Below are 17,419 nucleotides of genomic sequence, written 5' to 3' on the forward strand. Positions count from 1 at the left end.
CAGACTGCCCACCCCAACTCACGCCCTGACCATACTAAATAAATACAAAACAAAGGAAATAAAGGTCAGAACGTGACACAAATGTTAGAGGACTCCTGTGGTATTTACATATTTGCAGAAGTCCATTCAAGTACATGTTGTGGCTTTTGGCGAATGCATTCTAATGATCTAAAGTCACGTTGTTACCACTGCCTGGAAACACAACAATCCTGTTCAAAATGAATGATGGCAGGCCCGTGTGGCAAATGGCTTATTTGTATGTAGGCTTACTGTAGCTGTGATTGGCTATGACGCACCGGTCTGCGTAAACTCCGGTCCTGGACAAGACAGATGTTTTTATTAGGTTTTGCAGTGTCTATTTATTGTCCAAACGTATGGCAGCTTTCCCACTCTATATAGCTATAGAATTGTCATCAATGCCTTAGTATACGTCATCCCCAAATATTCTATGAATGACCATATCTAAGTAAACATTTCTAAAAACCTGTTTTTGCTTTGTCATCATGGGGTATGTGTGTAGATTGATGAGGAGGGGAAAAAAACGTAATCAATTTTGGAATAAGGCTGGAAAAAGTGGTGATGATGAAACTGTTTGGCCATAATGACCATTGTTATGTTTGGAGGAAAAAGGGGGAGGCTTGCAAGCCGAAGAACACAATCGCAACCGTGAAGCACAGGGCTGGCAGCATCGTGTTGTGGGGTTGCTTTGCTGCACTGTACTAGTGCACTTCACAAAATAGATGGCATCATGACGTAGGACAATTATGTGGATATATTTAAGTAACATCTCAAGAAACCAGTCAGGAAGTTAGAGCTTGGTCTCAAATGGGTCTTCCAAATAGACAATACCAAGTATACTTCCAAAGTTGTGGCAAAATGGCTTAAGGACAACAAAGTTAAGGTATTCGAGTTACGGGCCTCACCCTAAACGAGGAGAAGAGTCACCTGATATCCTCACGGAAGGTGACCTACCTCGGGATGTCCATAGACTTGACTCTCATGAAGGCACGGCTCCCTCAGGTGATAGTAACAAAATCCTATCCTACCTCGGTCGAGCCATGTCGGTGTTAGATTGCCAACTGTTACTCTGTTAGTGTGGCTCCACTGTTGGTTCCACTGGGCATTCTCCGTCAGACCACTCCAGCCATGGTTCAATTCTGGCAGTCAAAACAACACAGACACTGTCAACTGTTGGTGCAAGTCTGAGGATCCTATCAAAGTGGCTATCCCGCTCCTTCCTGGTAAAGGGGATGAGCCTGATTAGAGTTCACCACAGAGAGCTGGTGTGCACTGAAGCCTCTCTGACGGGTTGAGGTGCCATGTTCAGTGGCAGCTGGCTGCTGGATTCCCCCCATGGAGTGGTCATCACAGCTAAAAGTGGTTCACCTAGCTCTTCAACACTTCCAGCCCAACCTGGTAGGACAGTATTTCCTGATCCTTTGGCTTGGGAGCTCTTGCCGTGGGCCTAGACCCGCTTGACATCGCTATGTGCAGCACATATCCCCAGGGTCCTGAACAATGCAGCGGTATGCTCTTGAGAGACGGACCGTTGGGGGGGACTAGAGTCTACACCCTCAGGTGGTGGTAAAGCTTTAGGACAGGGTCAGGAGATGGTGGACCTGGTGGTGGACCACAGGTGGACCTGTTTACATTTCAGGAAAACTCATTGCCCCGTTGGTTCTCGAAGTTGGACCCTACAATACTGCTATTTAAGGGGGACAGCCACAACACTACTAATCTGAGGATACTATTGTGTATGTTACCGTGGAAGAGTTTTGAAATCTGTCACACCCCCTTTGAATGGAAAGGTCTAAATGGAATCCTTGGAACATCCCAACTCTGACATCACCCCATTGAAGTAAAAAGTTGAAACGGTTGAATCTATTGTTTTGTCAGAGGAGAATAATATGCACGATTAAAAACAATATGCTACGTATTGTTTTATCTATAAAATGTCTTGAACAATTTGTTTTGAACACTTTACAATTTTGGGGGGGATCCTTCCTGTAAACCTCATTATTTTGAGATCCACCCCCTAATAATGTGCGAGTGGAGAAGCACTCTCATTTCAATCAACTGCATTCCATCAACTTTCACTCTCCTCGCCGAGTCTCCTCAATTAACTTGGACCTTTTTCAAAAGGAGACGAGAGAGGACGGAGGAGAGAGGACACGTAAGGTGAGCAAATTTAATTCATAAAAGGCCTATATCTTCAAATCTAAAACAAATAGCCCCAGTGCAGTCAAAAAAACATGATTTCCCTGTGTTTTGCAGTGCATTCGGAAAGTATTCCGACCCCTTGACTTTTTCCACATTGTTACGTTACAGCCTTATTCTAAAACGGATTAAATTTAAAAAATGTCCTCGTCATTCTACACACAATACCCGATAATGACAAAGGGAAAACAGGTTTAGACAAGAAAATTTATTTTAAAAAATATAATTTTTATTGAAAAAAATTGATGGAAAATAAGTATTTGGTCACCTACAAACAAGCAAGATTTCTGGCTCTCACAGACCTGTAACTTCTTTAAGAGGCTCCTCTGTCCTCCACTCGTTACCTGTATTAATGGCACCTGTTTGAACTTGTTATCAGTATAAAAGACACCTGTCCACAACCTCAAACAGTCACACTCCAAACTCCACTATGGCCAAGACCAAAGAGCTGCCAAAGGACACCAGAAACAAAATTGTAGACCTGCACCAGGCTGGGAAGACTGAATCCGCAATAGGTAAGCAGCTTGGTTTGAAGAAATCAACTGTGGGAGCAATTATTAGGAAATGGAAGACATAAAAGACCACTGAATCTCCCTCGATCTGGGGCTCCACGCAAGATCTCACCCAATGGGGTCAAAATGATCACGAGAACGGTGAGCAAAAATCCCAGAACCACACAGGGGGACCTAGTGAATGAACTGCAGAGAGCTGGGACCAAAGTAACAAAGCCTACCATCAGTAACAATACTACACCGCAAGGGACTCAAATCCTGCAGTGCCAGACGTGTCTCCCTGCTTAAGCCAGTACAATGTCCAGGCCCATCTGTGTTTGCTAGAGAGCATTTGGATGAACCAGAAGAAGATTGGGAGAATGTCATATGGTCAGATGAAACCAAAATACCAAAACTCGTCGTGTTTGGAGGACAAAGAATGTTGAGTTGCATCCAAAGAACACCATACCTACTGTGAAGCATGGGGGTGGAAACATCATGCTTTGGGGCTGTTTTTCTGCAAAGGGACCAGGACGACTGATCCGTGTAAAGGAAAGAATGAATGGGGTCATGTATCGTGAGATTTTGAGTGAAAACCTCCTTCCATCAGCAAGGGCATTGAAGATGAAACGTGTTGCCCAGCAACAGCCCCAAAACATCACTGCTCTAGAGGAGATCTGCATGGAGGAATGGGCCAAAATACCAGCAACAGTGTGTGAAAACCTTGTGAAGACTTACAGAAAACATTTGACCTCTGTCATTGCCAACAATAAAAAGTATTGAGATAACTTTTGTTATTGACCAAATACTTATTTTTCCACCATAATTTGCAAATAAATTCATTCAAAATCGTACAATGTGATTTTCTGGATTTTTTTTTCTAATTTTGTCTGTCATAGTTGAAGTGTACCTATGATAAATTACAGGCGAACTTGCACAATTGGAGGCTGACTAAATACTTTTTTGCCCCACTGTAGATCTGGGAAAGGGTACCAAAAAATGTCTGCAGCATTGACGCTCCCCAAGAACACAGTGGCTTCCATCATTCTTAAATGTAAGAAGTTTTGAAACACCAAGACTCTTCCTAGAGCGCACTGCCCTATCCCTTCTTGACAAGAGGAATACCTACATCAGAATGCTGTTCATTGACTAGTGTTCAGCCTTCAACACCATAGTACCCTCCAAGCTCATCATTAAGCTCGGGGCCCTGGGTCTTAACCCCACCCTGTTTAACTGAGTCCTGGACTTCCTGACGGTCCGCCCCCAGGTGGTGAAGGTAGGAAACATCACCTCCACTTCGCTGATATTCAACACAGGTGCCCCACAAGTGTATGTACTCAGCCCCCTCCTGTACTCCCTGTTCACCCATGACTGCGTGGCCACTCAATTCCAACTCAATCAAGTTTGCAGACGACACAACAGTAGTAGGCCTGATTACCAACAATGACGAGACAGCCTACAGGGAGGAGGTGAGGACCCTGGCAGAGTGGGACCAGGAAAATAACCTCTCTCAACGTCAACAAAAGGAAGGAGCTGATTGTGGACTTCAGGAAACAGCAGAGGGAAGCACACTCCTATCCACATTGACAGGACCGCAGTGGGGAAGGTGGAAAGCTTCAGGTACTAAATTGTTACCCAGAAATTATTTTATATTGAGGTTAAAAAAAGCTTTAAAAAGTAAACCAAATTTAAATGCAATTGACCCCGACACTAGTGCTCATGCATTTTACCTCGTCTTTCAAGTGTTACGGCTCTCTTTTGTGGAATGACCGGACCAATTTGCAGCGTGGTAGGCATACATCGTTCCTTTTATTGATGACACCAAAATTACAAAAACGAAAGCTCACAGTTCTGTAAGGCAAAACTAAACTATACAGAAAACAAAATCCCACACAACCCAAAAGGAAAATGACAACTTATATATGATCCCCAACAGACAATCCCCAATCAGAGACAACAAGAAACACAAAGAAATAGAAAACATAGACTTTCCCACCCAAGTCACACCCTGACCGAACCAAACATAGAGAATAATAAGGATCTCTAACGTCAGGGCATGACAGCAAGTGACAAAATTATCTTGACTTTTAAGGCTGCATAATTTATGATTGAAAAGGAATGTAGTGTATGTGTAGTATACAGTAGTGTATGTGTAGTATTGCATCATCTGTGTCTGTGGGACTGAGTTGACCTCTGGGGCTTGGTGCTAACAATTGATTTATGATGGCTTGGTGATAGAACCTGCAGCCTGCATTCCATTGAATGATTAGTATCTGTGTGGTAGGGATTGCAAAACTGAGACACTAATCCTGTATAACAAGCCGTAAATGAGCTAGTGACAGAAACCTGCCGCAATGTAAATCTTGCTGTCTGTTGCTTGATAGCACAATGTATAATTCAAAAATCTGTGGTTTGTCATGAACATTCAGGAGGATGTACTTGTCTATAAAGAACTGTAACCCAACCCTGCTTATTTGGGCTCTCAGCAATCACTTAATGGTGGTCATTGACCAGCTTCATTATTGCAATTCTTAATCGATAATAACGTTTGATTGATTTGATGAAATCTAAAAGTCTCTCTCCTTTGAATCGGAAATATTCCACGACAATTCACGCACACATACACAAACGCACACAGACATATATTTTATAGACATCGTTTTATTGTTATTATGTCTTAGTTAACACGTTACATATTATCACGCCCTGACCTGAGTATTCTTTGTTTTCTTTCTTGTTTTGGTTAGGTCAGGGTGTGACATGAGTGATGTATGTGTTTTTGTACTGTCTAGGGGTTTTGTAGGTTTATGGGGTCATTTACTATCTATTTTATGTATGTCTATGGTTGTTTATGGTGTTTATGTATGTCTATGGTTGCCTAGATTGGTTCTCAATTAGAGTCAGCTGTTTATCGTTGTCCCTAATTGGGAACCATCTTTCAGGCAGCCATCTTCTTTGGGTATTTCGTGGGTTATCATCTATGTCTAAGTCTAGTTGCCTGTGTCTGCACATTTAGATCATATAGCGTCACGTTCGTTTGTTGTTTTGTGAGTTTGTTTCAGTGTTCTTTATTCATTAAATATAGAACATGTATTCATATCACTTCCCTTGGTCTCCTCTTTACGACGAACGTGACACATATCAACACATTCACTGGAGACGAAGGAGTCACAAAGTGGCTATAAACAAGTAGCGGTATTTCAAATTTGGTTCCCAATACAATAAAATTGAATAGATTTACTTACAGTAAAATACAATATTTATTATGTTACAACACTATACAGTTTACAGCAAAGGTGGGTGACGAAGTATCCAATGCCAATTTCTTTAATCAAGAGTCAAAATGCACATAATATATAATAATATAATATATTCCATTTATCAGACGTGTTTATTCAAAGTGACTTACAGTCATGTGTGCATACATTTGATGTATGTGTGGTCCCGGGAATCGAACCCACTATCGTGGTGTTGCAAGCGCCAACTACTTGCCTGATACAGACAAAACCAAAGGCCTGCACACACAGTTTACCTCTTTAGTACTACCGGCCTCATTATGATGTTCTAAAAATAAGATAACAACAATGCTGGTATAGGCAATTATTTATTTTTTTAAAGTAAAGACCATACAACTGTAATATTCTCTAATATTCAGTATGGCCATGGATAACATTTTTTTTCTAGGAGACAACAAGGAAAGGGAAGTGACAGACTCCAGTGACTCATCCCCAAATGAAAGGTAAGGTTCCTGGAACTGACTGAATGAAAGGATAGGTGCTTCACCGATGTGTTACTGGTGTTCGAGAGTGGAATGATATTCCACATGCCATGCATCAGCCTTTCTGACAAGTTGCTGGTAAAACGTAACAGTCCAAGTGTTATACCATGCTCTGCTTCCTCCTAAGCTATTGTCTATTGTTGAGCAGAGATGCTGATGCTTGCATAGATAACCTGTCTGGTTGGAACTGGGCAAATACATTATTCAATGTATTATTCACATTCAATGTATAACAAGTTTATACATGATTTATTTAACTACATAAACCAGGAATAGCTTTAGTCTATTTAAAAAAAAATGTATGTACAGTGGGGAGAACAAGTATTTGATACATTGCCGATTTTGCAGGTTTTCCTACTTACAAAGCATGTAGAGGTCTGTAATTTTTATCATAGGTACACTTCAACTGTGAGAGTTGGAATCTAAAATAAAAATCCAGAAAATTACATTGTATGATTAAGTAATTAATTTGCATTTTATTGCATGACATACAGTGCCTTGCGAAAGTATTCGGCCCCCATGAACTTTAATAATTTTGCACGCCGAATTTTTCAGTTTTTGATTTGTTAAAAAAGTTTTAAATATCCAATAAATGTTGTTCCACTTCATGATTGTGTCCCACTTGTTGTTGATTCTTCACAAAAAAATACAGTTTTATATCTTTATGTTTGAAGCCTGAAATGTGGCAAAAGGTCACAAAGTTCAAGTGGGGCGAATACTTTCGCAAGGCACTGTAAGTATTTGATACATCAGAAAAGCAGAACTTAATATTTGATACAGAAACCTGTGTTTGCAATTACAGAGATCATACGTTTCCTGTAGTTCTTGACCAGGTTTGCACACACTGCAGCAGGGATTTTGGCCCACTCCTCCATACAGACCTTCTCCAGATCCTTCAGGTTTCGGGGCTGTTGCTGGGCAATATGGACTTTCAGCTCCCTCCAAAGATTTTCTATTGGGTTCAGGTCTGGAGACTGGCTAGGCCACTCCAGGACCTTGAGATGATTCTTACGAAGCCACTCCTTATTTGCTCTGGCGGTGTGTTTTGGGTCGTTGTCATGCTGGAAGGCCCAGCCATGACCCATCTTCAATGCTCTTACTGAGGGAAGGAGGTTGTTGGCCAAGATCTCGCAATACATGGACCCATTCATCCTCCCCTCAATACGGTGCAGTCGTCCTGTCCCCTTTGCAGAAAAGCATCCCCAAAGAATGATGTTTCCACCTCCATGCTTCACGGTTGGGATGGTGTTCTTGGGGTTGTACTCATCCTTCTTCTTCCTCCAAACACAGCGAGTGTTTAGACCAAAAAGCTATATTTTTGTCTCATCAAACCACATGACCTTCTCCCATTCCTCCTCTGGATCATCCAGATGGTCATTGGAAAACTTCAGACGGACCTGGACATGCGCTGGCTTGAGCAGGGGGACCTTGTGTGCTCTGCAGGATTTTAATCAATGACGGCGTAGTGTGTTACTAATAGTTTTCTATGAGACTGTGGTCCCAACTCTCTTCAGGTCATTGACCAGGTACTGCCGAGTAGTTCTGGACTGATCCCTCACCTTCCCCATGATCATTGATGCCCCACGAGGTGAGATCTTGCATGGAGCCCCAGACCGAGGATGATTGACCGTTATCTTGAACTTCATCCATTTTCTAATAATTGCGACAACAGTTGTTGCCTTCTCACCAAGCTGCTTGCCTATTGTCCTGTAGCCCATCCCAGCCTTGTGCAAGTCTACAATTTTATCCCTGATGTCCTTACACAGCTCTCTGGTCTTGGCAATTGTGGAGAAGTTGGAGTCTGTTTGATTGAGTGTGTGGACAGGTGTCTTTTATACAGGTAACGAGTTCAAACAGGTGCAGTTAATACAGGTAATGAGTGGAGAACAGGAGGACTTCTTAAAGAAAAACTAACATGTCTGTGAGAGCCGGAATTCTTACTGGTTGGTAGGTGATCAAATACTTATGTCATGCAATAAAATGCTAATTAATTACTTAAAAATCATACAATGTGATTTTCTAGATTTTTGTTTTAGATTCCGTCTCTCACAGTTATGACAAGTAATGGTATGTCATCAAACTCATATGATATGATATTATAATCATTTAGGGTATGTCATTCAACTCATACGATATTGTAAGACTGGGTAAGAGGTATGATACTTCCTCTAATTCTTATGATATTGTAGCCTACAACTACTATTCAATTCGCAATGTAATGTAACATTTCAAATGCAATGAATGGCACTGAGGCCAGGTTGCATAGAGAGGAACTCACTACAACTAGTATCTAAATACATAATCTATAGTTTGCGGACAAAAATCTGCGCACAGGCTTTAGGTCGCCAGTACTGTTTTGCGCTGGATCGGCACATTTACATTGCGCTTCTAAATGAAATGCCTAGAATAAAACTGTGTATAATAGCATCAATATCACTACTATTTAACCTCTATGAGGTGTGTGCATCAGGCATTAGGCCTACTCATGGAGAAGGCTGGTACTAATAGATTATTAACCTCTGATGAGCCGTTGAGTCATTTAAAACAAATTTGCATTGGACAATGTGTGTGTGTGTGTGTGTGTGTGTGTGTGTGTGTGTGTGTGTGTGTGTGTGTGTGTGTGTGTGTGTGTGTGTGTGTGTGTGTGTGTGTGTGTGTGTGTGTGTGTGTGTGTGTGTGTGTGTGTAATTGCATGCACACACACAGGTAATAGCAGCCAAAAACAGGTTTAATGTCAACAACATGATTCATCATCCCATCCTATTCACACAACAGGTTCTCGACACTGTCTATGTTGCTACCTACTGTGCTTCTTCAGTGCCACATACACCTAGCAGGTATTAACTAACACTCTCTGAAGGTATCTTGCCAGCTAGGTGTAAGGTAGAATTAATTCACATTTTGCAAGTTCGTAGTAGGCTACTTGGTATGCCTACAATCAATGGATATGTAAATGTAAGCCTGGTGCCTACCCATGACCAAACAATTTAACTTGATAAATTACTATTCACTGTTTCTTTTGTAATTGATTGTCGTGGTTGGTGGACTTGATGGATGAATTGACCAATAACAAAAAAAAATCAATTGAAAGGGACAAGACATTTATTGGCTTTAGCCCACAGCCCACAGCCAGGTAAAAAGCACCACGTGACGATATAGTTGCATACGTGCCTACCGACTCCGCCTCTTCTCCTAAAGTATAAATTGTACTAAACTAGTCGAGCAGATAAAGATGAAAGCAAGAGGCTTGAGAGAAAGAGTAGATCATCAACTCAAAATTAGATTAGAATAAACTCAGACATGGGAGACCAGATGCGCTATGCCACTAGTGCCCAGATTATTGGAGTGATATATAGAGAGGCATTTCAAGTCAAGGTAAACCACTATAGAAATGAATAAGTGTAGAGAGTGTGTGTGTGTATTCCATTTTTGTGTATATAAATTGGTAAATTAAAAAAAAAATCCTAATTTGTATCTGTTACATTTTTACATTGTTTTCTAAAATAATATAATTTCAAGTTTTCTACAGATGTTTATGATCTCCATACTGTGGTCTGATGAGAGTGAAGTAATTGTCTACAGATCATTCCTAGATTTGAAGGAGTTTCATGTAAGTTTTAAATTGAACCTGTACATCAATAAAGGAGCGTCAATTAGCCTACCGGTTAAGGGCATTGGGCCAGTAGGTGAAAAATATGTAGACATACCCTTGAGCAGGCACTCAACCCTAATTGTTCCTGTAAGTTGCTCTGGATAAGAGTGTCTACTAAATGACAAAATAAATGTAACAATTAAAAGTGATTGATACATCTTTATCAGAGGATATGTGATATCCCTCCTCTTATTTCAACAGAGACAATTGAAGAAGAGGTTTTTCCTTGAGAATCCTTTCCGCAAGAGAGACAGAGTGATTCCCAAATTCAGAGGTAAGTCAACAACCTCAGTCTCATCTTTGCCTCACAATCTACTCCCAAACTATTTCAACTCTGCTTCGTCACTTTGCTATCTCACTTTCTCATCACATTCATGTTGTTCTTCTTCCTACCTCAATGAAAAAGTGAAACCTCAACAATTCAAAAATAGGGAATACATTTTTCTTTGTTTCACTGCGAATACTGAGTTCGGACCTTACTAATTGTTGTCTTCTCTCAGCCACAGCTATGAGGAGAAAGATCCAGGAGAAGGGTCCTTGTTGGTTGATGCGTCGGATGAACTTACTGGAGAACTACTGCAGCGACCTGCTCAGGTGTGACCCCTCCGTGACCCGCAGTTCAGAGGTCACTCGGTTCTTCATGCCCAAAGACCACGACCTGCAGGCAGACTTCACCAAGAACAGGTAAACACATACAAACTTTCCTCGCTTCAGCCTCTTTAAAAAAAATATTTTTTTTTATTGTTTCAGCATTCTTATTTCACTACACTAATAATTCAATTGTAGATTAACGTACTGGATGAGAGCATCTACTTACTACATGGCAACAATCTTTTATGAGCCTAGCACTCTGGTCTTCTCATGTAAACTTAAAGAAAACGTCCAGCAGGTACTGTATGTTATCGTCAGCATTTGTCCCCTCTCCACAGCATCATGATGCTGCCATCGAAGGAGGGGGTGGGGAACATGAGCGGGCAGCGTCTGAGCGTGGGCAATAGGACACACGCCTTTGTTAGCCAGTCTTACCGCTGTGTGGGGCCCTACAACACCAAGGACACTAAGAACAGGCCCTTTAAAGTGGCCTTGGATGAGAGGCTGGACGTGCTCATCAAAGACCCGGCAGGTTAGAGTCCTCCTTAATATAGTTTACTTTTATTTACCTGTATTTAAACGTAGGTTAGCCCACTTTTCATTTCTCCTTACACTGTTAACCTGGGATAGGCTCCACTTTCAAGCTTTGTGTGGAGAAACATGGAAATGAAGATTAGCCTAATTAAGACTTCCTCTGTCTCGATCTGTGTGTGTTCATTCAGGCTGGTGGCTGGTGGAGAACGAGGATAAACAGTTGGCCTGGTTCCCTGCTCCCTACCTGGAGATGTGTGAGGCAGAGGAGGATGAAGATGAAATGAATGGAATTCCCTTGGGGGGTGAGATACTTCATACGGTATATTAATGCATATCCTTTCCACAGACCAAACTTGATCACAGTTTGTTTAATATACTAGGCCTACTATGGATTGTAGTTGGCGCATGGTGAAACCATAGTAGTTTGAACATTCCACAGCCAGCCAAACACCAGGGGGCAGTCCTGAGCTAGATAAAACACCCTCATCCCAACAAAGTAGAGAATGACAGACTGAGAATGTATTACAGATTACAATATGGCATTACAAGATGTTCTGTCATGGTTTTGAGATTTGTCAGAATCCACTATCTACAGTGCCATCAGAATATTTTCACACCTTTGTCTTATTTCACATTTTGCTCTGTTTGGGTCGGTAGGTATCCTAGTGGTTAGTGTTTGGCCAGTACCAGAAAGGTCGCTGGATCAAGTCCCTGAGCTGACAAGGTGAAAGTCTGTCCTTCTGCCCCTGATCAAGGCAGTTAACCCACTGTAGGCTGTCATTGTAAATAAGAATTTGTTCTAAACTGACCTGCCTAGTTAAAAAAAAAAATACAATGTTGATTAAATAGATTTTTCTCACCCATTTACACACAGTACCCCATACAAAGTGAAAACATAAGTTTGGACACACCTACTCATTCAAGGGTTTTTCTTTATTTTTACTATTTTCTACATTGTAGAATAATAGTGAAGACATCAAAACTATGAAATAACACAGTCATGTAATAACCAAAAAAGATTTAAACAAATCCAAATATATTTTACATTTGAGATTCTTCAAAGAAAACACCCTTTGATTTGATGAAAGCTTTGCACACTTTTGGCATTCTCTCAACCAGCTTCATAAGGTAATGGAATGCATTTCAATTGACAGGTGTGCCTTATTAAAAGTTCATTTGTGGCATTTTTTTCCTCGTTAATACATTTGAGCCAATCAGTTGTGTTGTGACAATGTAGGTTTGGTATACAGAAGACAGTCCTATTTGGTAAAAGCCCAAGTCCATATTATGGCAAGAACAGCTCAAATAAGCAAAGCGAAACAACGGTCCGTCATTACTTTAAGACATGAAGGTCAGTCAATCTGGAAAACGTAAAGAACTTTTAAAGTTTATTCAATTGCAGTCGCAAAAACCATCGAGAGCTATGATGAAACTGTCTCTCATGAGGACTGCCACAGGAAAGGAAGACCCAGAGTTACCTCTGCTGCAGAGGATAAGTTCATTAGAGTTAACTGCACCTCAGATTGCAGCCCAAATAAATGCTTCACAGAGGTCAAGTAACAGATACATCTCAACTGTTCAGAGGAGAGTGCGTGAATCGGGCCTCCGTGGTCAAATTGCTGCAAAGAAAACACCACTAAAGGACACCATTGATCAATTTCTTCAAAAGATGATCAGGTCTATATAGTTATCAAACGTATATATAATTGGTAGTAGAAAGGAAACACAGACTATTTGTTCAAGTATTAAAATTCTCCTTTAGTAATACAATTGTAGGTAGAAGTTGTTACAGAGTACAGTATATGATAGCTCTCCCTGTGACGCACTTAGGCGTAGTGGGTGCAGAGTCAGGAGCAGGAGGCAGAAGGTACAGAACAATGCTTTAATCTCCGGCACAGAGAAAATAGGCACAGAGAAAATAGTACACGGCAATACAGAGCGCACATAAACGACCAGCCCAAAATCAGGACCTAACCAGTCCGGAGGAAAAACAAAACTGAAACGCATTACCACACACAAACACAAAAATAAGCCCGTACAAAGAGCAGGCAGGCCGTACCGGCTTAAATAGCCCAACTTAAAACCTAAGCAGGAAACATGTGTAACCAATAAGACAAACCCAACAGAAAAGGGAAAAGGGATCGGTGGCAGCTAGTAGACCAGTGACGACCACCGCCCGAGAGCCGCCCGAACAGAAAGAGGAGCCACCTTCGTTGGGAGTCGTGACACTCCCCAGGTTCTGCAAAGTGTCTAAGACATCCTGTAACTCATAAAGCCTCCCCTGTTCCCCTTCCGTGACTTTCTCTGGCAACAACATTTTAATTCATCTATCCTCCCCCTGACAGCAGCAACCATCTTGTCAGCAATTGAAAGCTCAGAAGTGGGTTTGATCGAAACCTGAACTTTCATCACAAGTATAGAGTCATAACAAGGTGAACGAGTCCAAGCATCTTCTGACAGGTGGCTGTTTTCATCATCCCTGCGGCAGCCTTGTGTTCTCAGAAAACCTGTCGTATTTCTCAGAACCTCAGACAGCCAAGTTGGGGCCCAGACAGGAGGAGTCTGACCGTAGGTGGTTTCCGCCTTCTGATTGTGTCGGAAGGGCACAACACTCAAAACAGGAGTTAACACACACAGAGGTCTCCTGAGAGACAGTTTACAGTTTATCATGACACAATTTATTAACCCTTTAAAAGGTATGAGGCCTTGGTTTAACCCCTTCAACCCCAATAGGAAGAAGAGATTTGCTTGGGCCAAGAAACTTGAGCAATAGACATTAGACCGGTGGAAATCTGTCCTTAAGTCTGATGAGTCAAAATATGAGATTTTTGGTTCCAACTGCCGTGTCTTTTGAGACACAGAGTAGGTGAACGGATGATCTCTGCATGTGTGGTTCATACTGTGAAGCATGGAGGAGATGGTGTGGGGGTGCTATGCTGGTGACACTGTCAGTGATTTATTTAGAATTCAAGACAGACTTAACGAGCATTGCTACCACAGCATTCTGCAGCGATACGCCTTCCCATCTGGTTTGCGCTTAGTGGGACTATCATTAATTTTTCAACAGGACAATGACCCAACACACCTCCAGGCTGTGTAAGGACTATTTGACCAAGAAGGAGAGTAATGGAGTGTTGCATCAGATGACCTGGCCTTCACAATCACCCGACTCAATTGAGATGTTTTGGGATGAGTTGGACTGCAGAGAGAAGGAAAAGCAGCCAACAAGTGCTCAGCATATGTGGGAACTCCTTCAAGACTGTTGAAAAGCATTCCAGGTGAAGCTGGTTGAGAGAATGCCAAGAATGTGCAAAGCTGTCATCAATGCAAAGGGTGGCTACTTTGAAGACTCTAAAATATAAACACTTTTTTGGTTACTACATGATTCCATATGTGTTATTTCACAGTTTTGATGTCTTCACTATTATTCTACAATGTACAAAATAGTAAAAAAAAACTTTGGACTGGCACTGTATATATATATATTTGTGCTTGAAAATGAAATATAGAAATATCTAATTTACATGATTATTCACACCCCTGAAACAGTACTTTGTTGAAGAACCTTTTGTGGCGATTACAGCTGCGAGTCTTTCTTGTTAAGTCTCTAAGAGCTTTCCACTTTTATTCTGAAAAACTTATGTGAAAAAAGTAAAGGGTTGTGAATACTTCTAAAGGCACTGTATAAATTCCTAGAAGGACTACTGCTACTACTACTACTACTGATGGTGTTGTAGAACGGAATCTCTTTTGTTGTTTTAACAAGCTTCCTGGTTTGTCCCTCAGGAACTCTCTACTGTGCTTTGAGGAGTTACTCCACTAACAATAGTGACGAGGTACCTGTTCCTATTGGCTCTGTGGTAGAGGTGCTGAGGAAATCAGATGACGGTTGGTGGTTCATCGGGTATGTCAACATGTAACCTGACTATCAGTCTGCCTGTCTGCCTCTCAGAATGCTACGCAGACAAAGCAACCAAAACTGCATTTACTTGCCTGGTCTGTGATACAAGACAACGCAATCAATGTACAACCTTTCATTTTCTTGGCTACAATAGTGTGACAGCAAGTATGTGGGAGGAACATTTGAATGCATTGTCACTCCAAAAGTAATTATAGTTTATGTGAACAGGGAGCACCTACTTGGCTGGCCACCAAAAGTTAATACCTGAAATAAAATGTCATAGTGACATCCCATGGTTTTCTTACAGTGTTATTTGGTAACGAACAACAGTGAAGAGAGTAGGGATGACCAATCACCTGTTAGTGGTTCCTTTTGATAAATGATGATTGATGGTGACGAACAGCACCACTTCAATATTCTGTTAAGCAAAGACATGAAAGTCATGACCTCAAGATGTCCTGTAAAAAAAAAAACTTTTCGAACTCTGAGTGATGCAGCATTTTTCTCTCCAGGTATAATGGAAGGATGGGCTATGTTCCTTCCATGTACCTGCAGCCCTACAACAACCCACGTGCTGGACTCCACACCCTGCAGAGGAAGCTGCACAGCTCCTCTCTCAATCTGGCAACCCACATGAACAGCTCTACTCTCAACCTGGCATCAAGTGGTGGAAGCCAATCCAGCAACCGCTACCCAGCCACCCTGTATGAGGAGACAGAGCTTAAGGAGCATACTACCCAGCCCAGGGGTAATCCGTACCGGGCTCCCCATCTCCAAAAGACCCACTCTCTGGAGCTCCTGTCTGAGACCCGTCTCGGCATGGCCGTCCCTCCATCCCAAAGAGAGAGAAAAGACCTGGAATCAAAGCCGAATCCGGCAAACCGCAAGAGCACCATCAGCGGGGCAGAGTCCTCCATCTCTGACTTCAGCTCGTCAGGCATTGAGTCTCTGGGCCGGAGTGTCAGGGCATATTCCTCCAGTGAGGAGGACCCCCTAAGCCCCCCACACAGCCCCAAGTCCTCACCCGAGCCAGGGGAGAGGAATAGTGGCCGCAGCCGCCCAGATGAGAGCCTCTCCTCCAGCTCCAGGCCTGAGGCTGGGTCCTGTAAGATGCCCACCGCTGCCCCCAGGGTGCCCACGCGACCCAGAGCCCATGAGATCCTGAGTCGGTGTACCACCATGACCCGAAAGGCTGCCCTGGCCTCCAGGGGGGAGTTCTCCCTGCAGGACCCCATCCAGACCCACGAGAAAGGTTGGCAGCAGTGGTAGGGGAAGTGGGAGATACGGTCATTGGGAGCCGTGGGGAGTGCTGGTTTTGGGGTTAGGTTAAAACTCGTCTCTCGTGGTCGACTTTACATGTAGCGCAATACTTTGAGAATGGCTCATGAGACTATGGTTAAATTAGCATAAGAACGCCTATGCTGTATGCTACACTAACTATGACTCCATCCAACAATTTTTATGTGAGTAATGTACCTGTCAAATAAAAAACTCTTGACAGGCCTTTTATCCATAATCAGAGTTAAGATGGGAAGAAAACACATTGTACTTTCGTTCTTTATTCAGTAACTTAAAAGTTACGTGACAAAGTAATTTTTCAGCTGTGTAAAGTCTCATACGCTTTAGATCTACCCCCTTGTAGTTCACCAATGACTGGTTTGTTTGTAGTTCACCAATGACTGGTTTGTTTGTAGTTCACCAATGACTGGTTTGTTTGTAGTTCACCAATGACTGGTTTGTTTGTAGTTCACCAATGACTGGTTTGTTTGTAGTTCACCAATGACTGGTTTGTTTGTAGTTCACCAATGACTGGTTTGTTTGTAGTTCACCAATGACTGGTTTGTTTGTAGTTCACCAATGACTGGTTTGTTTGTAGTTCACCAATGACTGGTTTGTTTGTAGTTCACCAATGACTGGTTTGTTTGTAGTTCACCAATGACTGGTTTGTTTGTAGTTCACCAATGACTGGTTTGTTTGTTGTAGCCTACATGTCATACTTCTATTGGTGTCTGAAGTCACTGTTATTCCATACTGGAATTTTACTGTAATTATTTACCATTACTGTCTGTATGCCTTATATGCATGTCTAACTAATATAGTGTGCATTAAACAATATCCTATACACTGAATTCAATGTATGCATCTTTCCAAGTCGTATTTTCTACTGTGGTCACGTGTTTCTTTCCATTTATATTGTCAGCTCAGAATCCACCCCCTCGCAAGCAAACTGAACATCTTATTAAAAACATCCCTCC

The 17,419-nt window shown here is 42.0% G+C and overlaps 1 protein-coding gene across 3 annotated transcripts in view; it reads left to right on the top strand.

The window, feature by feature from the left end:
- LOC118396884 (NADPH oxidase organizer 1-like) overlaps positions 1–17,276 on the top strand; it is a 45,047-nt gene extending 27,771 nt beyond the window's left edge. The window contains exons 1-8 of one of the 3 annotated variants that reach the window (XM_035791285.2): positions 9,725–9,861; positions 10,016–10,096; positions 10,340–10,412; positions 10,639–10,822; positions 11,068–11,261; positions 11,452–11,565; positions 15,050–15,167; positions 15,677–17,276. In XM_035791285.2, coding sequence (XP_035647178.1) covers positions 9,787–9,861; positions 10,016–10,096; positions 10,340–10,412; positions 10,639–10,822; positions 11,068–11,261; positions 11,452–11,565; positions 15,050–15,167; positions 15,677–16,433 — 1,596 coding nt within the window. In that variant the 5' untranslated portion in view covers positions 9,725–9,786 and the 3' untranslated portion in view covers positions 16,434–17,276. Of the gene's footprint in view, positions 1–9,724; positions 9,862–10,005; positions 10,097–10,339; positions 10,413–10,638; positions 10,823–11,067; positions 11,262–11,451; positions 11,566–15,049; positions 15,168–15,676 lie in introns of those variants that run through there. The other 2 variants (XM_035791292.2, XM_052472197.1) reach the window with 2 other exon arrangements.
- The last annotated feature ends 143 nt before the right edge of the window (positions 17,277–17,419 follow it).

This window comes from Oncorhynchus keta, chromosome 2 (assembly GCF_023373465.1).
Source record: "Oncorhynchus keta strain PuntledgeMale-10-30-2019 chromosome 2, Oket_V2, whole genome shotgun sequence".
Taxonomy (NCBI): domain Eukaryota; kingdom Metazoa; phylum Chordata; class Actinopteri; order Salmoniformes; family Salmonidae; genus Oncorhynchus; species Oncorhynchus keta.